At 40.5% G+C, this 8,359-nt stretch overlaps 1 protein-coding gene across 1 annotated transcript; it reads right to left on the minus strand.

Annotated features, from left to right (window-relative positions):
• Positions 1-353: 353 nt before the first annotated feature.
• Positions 354-2,434, minus strand: LOC129729610 (zinc finger protein OZF-like). Its single transcript, XM_055688325.1, has 3 exons — positions 2,283-2,434; positions 2,000-2,170; positions 354-1,942 (listed from the first exon to the last, which is right to left on the minus strand). The coding sequence occupies exons 2-3, from the start codon at positions 2,155-2,157 to the stop codon at positions 463-465; spliced, it is 1,638 nt and encodes a 545-aa protein (XP_055544300.1). The 5' UTR covers positions 2,158-2,170; positions 2,283-2,434; the 3' UTR covers positions 354-462.
• Positions 2,435-8,359: the final 5,925 nt, after the last annotated feature.

Raw genomic sequence — 8,359 nt, forward strand, 5'->3', positions numbered from 1 at the left:
TTAGAATCTTTAGAACGGCTATATTCTGCTGAGCATACAGAGCATACAGAAAAAAATTTCAACTCTTTTTCAAAACAATAAACGTCTTGAAAAACTATTGGTTCACAACATGCCACCCTGCTAAATGACCAGCTGACAAAAATAACTCGAAAACTTCTTCTGTTTCCCGGGTCGATTCCAATTGCTCGAACTCGTCCTCTTTTTGAAGTTTAAAATCAAAGAGAAAAGCTACCTAGTTATTAACGACTTTTTGTCAACTATTTCATCATCGGCAAAAAGTCACGACACATCGTCTAGTAAACCGAGGATTAATTCTTTCGACATGTATGTATTCAGTGTAAAACAGCAAAAAGTTAATTTCAACAGTTTTATTGAAGTGAAACATAACCTAAACAAATCAACTTTTATCGCTTATGTCTCTTTGTCAATCAATTCCTTACTCTACCAACTTAGCAACCGTCGCTAGGGATCCTGCGACTCGTCAAGTGTTATCTCGTCTCGCTCTGCATCCTTTATGGCGTCAACTTTGTGTATCTTCTGATGTCTGTTGTAAGCTTTTATCTGTACGAATTCCTTCCCGCAGGCTCCGCACTTATGTAACGGCCCGTTAGCGTGAACACGCTTGTGCACGTTCAGTTCACTCGGACGGGTGAAGGCTCTGTCGCACAGCTCGCAGCGGTGTGGTTTTTCACCCGTGTGCGACCGCCTGTGGAACTTGAGTTCGGTGTTGTCGAAAAATCCTTTCTTGCAAATGTCACACTCGAAGGGCCGATCGTCGGTGTGGACGCGCCGGTGCTGTTTGAGGTGATAATTGCGAAGAAATTCTTTACCACACATATCGCACTTGAACGGTCTTTCGCCAGTATGGCTACGCATATGCTGTGACACCAACCAGCTCGAAGCGTACGATTTGAAACAGACTTCGCATTGGTAGGGTCGTAACGCCGGCTCACCCGTGTGCGTGCGTACGTGCTTTCCCAGGTCAGTAGGACTGACAAATGCCTTGTCGCAGAAGTCACATTTATGCGCCCGTTCCAAAATATGAACTCGTTTATGCTGGGTCAGATGAGCGGTTCCGGTGAATCCTTTACCGCATATGTCACATATAAAAGATCGTTCGTCATTGTGCAGCTTCACATGAATAGCCAGATAGCTGGTGGAACTGAACTCTTTGCCACACTCGTCGCATTTGAAGGAGCGCTTTCCGGCATGCCGAAGCATGTGACGTCTGTGGCCGCTTGCATAGGCGAAGGTTTTACCACATATATCACAGTTAAAAGGACGCTCACCAGTATGCATGCGAACATGCTCAGTCAGGTGACTTGGCTCTAGGAAAGCTTTACCACAAATTTCACACTTGTAGCGCCTATCCCCTGTATGATTACGCATGTGAATCGTCAGTGCGCTACTGGCGTAGAAACGTTTATCACACACAGAACACTCATACGGTTTTTCTCCTGTGTGATTTCGCATATGCTGGGTCCGATAGCTGGACGATTTGAATCCTTTGCCGCATACAGCACACTTGAATGGCTCTTCGCCAGTGTGAATGCGTGTGTGCAATTTTAGTTCCACGTTGGTGATGAAAGCCATTGGACACTGTTCACACTTGTGTTTCCGCTTACCATTATGTCTCATCATATGCTGAACCAGACGAGCATTGTTAGCAAAGCCTTTTCCACAAGAGGTGCATATGTGGGTGTTGGCCTGTGTGTGCATGAAGCTGTGCGTTTCCAAACTCTTCAGCCGGAGGAAGACTTTACCACAAACATCGCACTGGTGCCGTTCGTCACTGTGAACGCTTTCGTGATAAACAAGACTATGGCGTTGGGTAAATTCTTTATCACAAACAGAGCATTTGAACTTTCGTTTGGGGACGAATGGAGCACACTTCTCACCATCTGGGTTGTCTTCAACAGCTAGCAACTGTGGAGGTTCAATGCTAAAATAGAATGCCTTGTAAATAAAAGACAAACTCATTCGACCAAACAATACCAACCTTTCCCCACGGCAATGTATAGGTTCGACTGAATTAAGCAACAGTTTTTGGTCGGATGTGACCGAAACGGAATCGTCTATGTCAAAACTTGACTCGTGTTTAATGTTGAAAGGGTAGACCTGTACAAGAGGCCGTATTTCGGGTTCCATTGTGTTCATTATCCGTACATACCTGGAAAAATAAACAACGTTAAGGTGCATTCTACATTCCGCGATATTTTCATGATCAGAAAACTGAATACACAGTATAAATGAGTATTTAATAATACACTGCGCTCCTTTACCTTATCGTAAGCAATTTGTCAGTTCCTTGATGATTTTGCAAGTAAATGTTACTGATATGTGACAAAATTTACTGTTCTCGGCTCTCTTGGTTCTCCTTCACTTTCGTCGTTACGCACAAAACATAGAATTGACAATAGGGTTGTTGATATTTTATCGATATTTGATATTATCGATATTCGCTCGCCACAATATCGATATTTTTGACCGATATTGGCGCCTTTGATATTATCGATATTTTGGTATTGCGACTCTATATTGCTGTCCGATATTCTTGGTTGTCATCAGGGGAGTGCTGCCGGCAAAATTTTGCCTACCGATCATAAATTCATCATGGCATCATGGATCAAAAATTAAATTTAAAATGCTTACACACAATATAAGATATTCATTGAAAGTGCACATTATACTGAAAACAAACGTTAAGCAGAGTGGCCACTCAAAACTCGAAATTAAATTCCCGGTTTTTTTCCCGGTTTGTTCAAATAATTTTCCCGGTTATTTGTACTTCAGAACTTTGCATTTTTCATACAGTTAAGGATTTAAAAAGTGTGACTGTCGATTTACATCCCATTATCGAATTACATTCTAATATAGTCACTTTTTAAGCGTGTTCAGGCTTATAAAAATCCAGAGATATTGTTGCAGAAATTCGAAAAATGTGACGGACGTTATCTTTTCCAAAAGGATAACGTTTGCGGTAAAAAAAAATGGTACCCCGCCCCGTCAAAAACGGACATCATGCGGCACTTTGTAGACGCCGGGTATGCCCGTTCCGGCCTCTACAATATCTTGAAACAATTGGACAACGATCAAAGCATCGAAAGAAAGCCCAGTTCCGGGCGGCCAACGACCCTGAACGACAAGAAGCTTCAAAGGATGCTGAAGAGGAAGATCGAGGGAAAAGTGGCTAAATCGCTGCGTGCACTTGGCCGGGAGGTTGGTGCATGCGGTGAAACAGTGAAAAAGTTTTCGGAAAACATGGGCATATATGTCAGGAAGCGGCAGTCCCGTCCACTGGTGCTAGTCTCGGAGCTGCAGGCAATGACGCAGCGACAGCGGTTTAAGATGGTCATGTCGATTTCCCCGGCAAATCGCGATGTGGCAGTGGTTATTGGCGACGAGACCTATCTAACCCTAGATGACAACGATTAGTAGAAGAAAGTGAGCACCGAGGTGAAGTATATTTCACAGACCAAGTTCCCCAAGAACGTGCGGCTGTGGTTGACAATCAGCGAGAAAGGGATGTCAACGTAGCTCTTCTTTTGCTCCGGGCTGGCCGTGAACGAGGAAATTTATAGTACGAAGTGCCTGCCAGAAGTTTCGTCGTTTATCAAGAAATACCATAAGGGCGAAGACACGGTGTTCTGGCCAGATTTGGCCCACTACTCGAAGCGATCGTTGGAGGAGATGGAGCGGCTAAATATCGATGTGGTACCGAAGTCGGCGAATCCGCCCAACGTCCCCCAGCTGCGTCCCATCGACAATTTCTGGGCAAACTTGAAGTGCAAGATCTATTCCAACAATTTTGTCGCGAAAACGGAGGAGGAATTAATAAAAAACACAGAAAAAGCTTGAAAACATGCCTGCACGCATGTTTTCGCCCGCCATGGCGAATGTTCCGGGTAACTGCCGGAAGGCCGCTCGCAAGGGCGTAGAATTTTTAAAACTTATAAACAACGCATATAATACTCATTACCGGGGACTCCTAGGCCAAATTAAGTTTGTAGGAACCGTTTTTACCTCAACCACCTAAGATTCAATATATGTATATAAAAGAATTACACTTAAACACATTAGCTTCAAGAGCACGGGCCGTGGCATTCTTCTTTCTGGCTTCTTCATCTTGATCTGAATTTTCCTTCTTCTTTGTCTTCAACAATTCAACATATCGGCTATGTGAAACGCGAGTGTAATAGATTAAGGACTTGGCGATACCAATTTCGTCTTCACCACCGGCATCCTGCACTGCATCGTACACCAACCGCTGGATCAAAATCTCCTTAATAAACACGGTCAAGTTAGGACGTTTCTTGCCTAAACCAGCTATCAGATCTCTACAGAAAGTATCAAGGCGTTTTTCACTACGGCGGTAGGAAGTCAGCAATGTCTCCGTCGAATGCATACTCAACAGTTGTGAGTATTCTTGGCGAAATCTGTCAACTACAGTTCCCGCGAGATTATCTTTGTGAACCATTTGCTCTAGGCAAAATTCGAGCCGTTTGGCAGCTGCTTCCGGGGAGCTTACCGTGGTCAAGTTAGCTTCCAAGAGAAAGATGAATAAAAACCTAAATTAATCCACCTAGCGGTCAGACTCAGCCTTTCTCATTCAAACTTATTATTTGTAAAATAGATTTACTTGAATGCTTAAATCCAATAAAGGTATGTTTACTCTTTGGGTTCTAAAATATTGACGTTGTAATTGAAGTATAAAATATGAAATTTGACGTAATGTTAGTGCTTGAGAAATAGCGAAATAAAAGAAATGACTCTTAATTTCGAACAATTTCATCACGAGCGATACCGGGAACGTTCAAATAGTACGATACCATATTTAAATCATGTTGAGGCCATATTTATTGATCAAAGCAGGTATAGTGTTGAATAGTCTTTGAATTTCTTTTCTTTCCAAAACTGTTAAACAGCATATCAAATTGTTATGAAGTTTGTTATTTGTAAGTTTGAGAGATGACTCGTTTGTATGACACTAGTTATGTTCAAATAAGTCGTGAGATAATAGACTTTCGTTGTTTTAACAATTTAATACATAACGGTTGCTTAAGTTTGATTACAATCAAATGAAAAGGGAACGTATAGGACAGCCAAACTTTGAAACCACGTGTTCAATCATAATTCATCAGTTAACCCTTAGCTAGCCCGTCCATCTGATATCAATATTGTTCAAATCGGTTGTGTAGTTTCTAAGATAATGAAATAAAATTCAATAGGGTGTTATGAGGCAACTAAACCTTTCATTTGACATTAATTTTGTGGAAATCGGTTCAACCATCTCTGAGGAAAGTGAGTGAGTCCAAGTAGTCTTCGGAATATGTTTCTTTTCATAGCTGGATTTCACATTTTTAAACATAACAGGCAAAATAATAATCCGTTTGCAAAAAATTCAATAGGGTATTATGAGGCAATAAGACGTTCCATATGCCACTGATTTTATGAAAATCGGTCCAGCCATCTCTGAGAAACATGAGTGAGATTTAATAGTCTACAGAACATGTTTCTTTCCATAACTTCTGAACCACCTGTTCAATCTTCATCAAATTCAAAAGTTAAGGATTTTTTAGGTAGCCCGTTAATTTGGAACCAATTTTCTTGAAATCGGTTGTGTAGTTTCTGAGATATTGATGTTTCGTGATTTTCACATTTTGATACATAACCTCTAAACTAGAAATCAGATTACAATAAAATTCAATAGGGTCTTATAGGGCAACTAGACCTTTCATTAATTTTATTGAAATCAGTTCAGCTATCTCTGAGAAACTGAGCCGAGTGATATACGACATTCGGCTCTTTTGAGCATTTTTATACCTTTAGTTTTTGCAGTGATTGCTATACCTTTCTAGGAGATAGGCAATAGGAGAAAGGCAAAAAGTGAAATGATAGAAATGACTTTTTATTTTAACTTCAATCCTGAGCAAGGCCGCAAACATTGAAATAGTACAATATCAAATTTAAATGATGTTGAGGCCAATATTTTGATAGTAGCTATAGTTTTAAACAGTCTGCGGGTTACATTACTTTCTATAACTTTCAAACCACATGTATAAACATTATGAAATTCATTGTTTAAGGGTTTAAAAGCCCATTAATTTGAATTCAACTATGTTCATAGCTTCTGAGATATAATAGCGATTTTCACATTCTGACGCAGCGTCAAAACTAAAAGTTCGATTACAAACAAATTCAATAGCAACCTAAGCGGCAAATAGACCCTTCATTTGACACCAAGATAGAAAGAATCGGCCAGACCATCTCTGAGAAAAGTGAGTGCGAAAAAAAAGGTGCACATCCACACGTACACACCCACACACAAACATATACACCTATACATGCATACATGCAGAAAATGCTCGATTCACCGAACTAAGTCGAGTAGTATATGACATTCAGCCATTTGGATAACTTTTCTACCTTTTAATTAGCTAGTGATCGTTAGGAGAAAGTCAATATGTTTACTTTCTTTATGTGATTTAACATTTTTATGAACAACGGACGAAGTTACAATCCGATTGAAATGAAATTCAATAGCGATCTATGGGGCAACTAGACCTTTCATTTGACACCAATTTTGTGAAAATCGGTTCATCCATCTCTGAGAAAAATGAGTGAGTTCAAACAACCTCAGGATAACTTTTCTTTTCATAACTTTTGAACCATATGTTCAATCATAACGAAATTTGATAGTTAAGGGTTCTGGAGACAGCCCGATCATTTGAAACCAGTTTTATTGAATTCGGTTGTGTGGCTTCTGAGATATTGATGTTTCGTGATTTTTACATTTTGATACATAACCTCTAAACTAAAAATCCGATTACAATGACATTCAATAGCAACCTATGGCGCAACTAGACCTTTCATTTGCAATTAATTTAATGAAAATCGGTCCAGCCATCTCTGAGAAAAGTGAGTGAGAAAAAAAAGTTGCACATACACACACACATACACACATACATACAGAAAATGCTCAGTTCGTCGAAAGGGGTCGAGTGGTATATGACATTCGGCCATTGGGACCACTTTTATACCTTTGGTTTTTCCAGTGATTGCTATACCTTTCTAGGAGAAAGGCAAAACTAAACTGATATAAGCACTGTGAGAAGTGAGTTGAATATACTGGCAGCCGGGGTGAGATTGTGTCATCCAGCCCGTGATCTGTCAGCCATCTCTTCCGGGTCAGAAGACCAGTCTTTCATGGTCGTTTTCGAGAAAACTTATTCAAGAAATTTTAGTGATCGCCATGAGATAGCTGACAATCTCACCCCGGCTTGTAATATTCAGTGAAATTCCCGGTTTTTTTCCCGGTTCCAAACAATTCCAGGTTTTTTCCCGGTTCTCCCGGTTTTCCCGGTTGGGTGGTCACCCTGGTTAAGGCTTGGTTTCTCTATTGATAAATATATTTATTCGAAAATAGGTCAATAGCGTTTACTCTATTTCAGCTATTTTAGGGCAAACCAACTGAAAAGTTGGTACCAGAATTGTTGGTATTAGAATCATTAAGTGGTAGATGGAAAATGTAAGCAGTTCGACAGAAATATGGTTGCCATATTTCCATTTTTATTGACAGCATGTAAAGAGCGAATTCCCAGAAAATTGCGTGTGGAACTTCTCGGGGCAATAACCACCACATTACACCGATCAAATGCGATGCCTTGGTGTTGCATTGGGATGGCAGAATCGATGAATTTCAGTAAAGAATCGGTGTTACATAAGCGATAACATGAATGTTCACGTAGGATGCTTCATTAACTGGCTGGTGATTAGTCAATGGATCAGTGACTGTCGACTTCAGGAGTTAAGAATAATGAACGTCTTTCTTTAAAAGGGTTAGATTCCTCGGGTTATCTTAACCGGCGTGCAAAGGTCCTTTTCGCATTCGAAAGGCTTAAACACACAAGGGACAACCTCTGAAATCTAGCGTTCGGATTAAGAAAGATCTGTGCGAGTTCGTATTTGCTAGTGGTATGATTTTATTTGGTAGCAAATCGGGTTTATATACAAAAATTTACAAATTGTAATCTTACGAACTATGCCTACGTATGGAAAAGAAAATGAGAGAGAAGATTCTCCGAATCTTCGTAAGGGAACAAATAAGAACGCGACAGAATTTCCATTCGCCTAGTCAGGTCAAATTTGCCTTCCCCTAATCCGGTACCTGAACGGGAAAAAGGTTTCGAACGTTATCGGCTTTCTTTACACGCGCCTACGACAACATTCATTCAGGTAGTTACAATGTTTTACAAAGCACCGGATTTGCATTCCCTATTTCCCTACTTAAGATGATAATGCGTACGCAGACGCGCCGGCTGATAATAGGACTTATCGCCCTTTTCTTTGAGCATTGTCC

The sequence above is a fragment of the Wyeomyia smithii genome, chromosome 3 (assembly GCF_029784165.1).
Source record: "Wyeomyia smithii strain HCP4-BCI-WySm-NY-G18 chromosome 3, ASM2978416v1, whole genome shotgun sequence".
NCBI lineage: Eukaryota > Metazoa > Arthropoda > Insecta > Diptera > Culicidae > Wyeomyia > Wyeomyia smithii.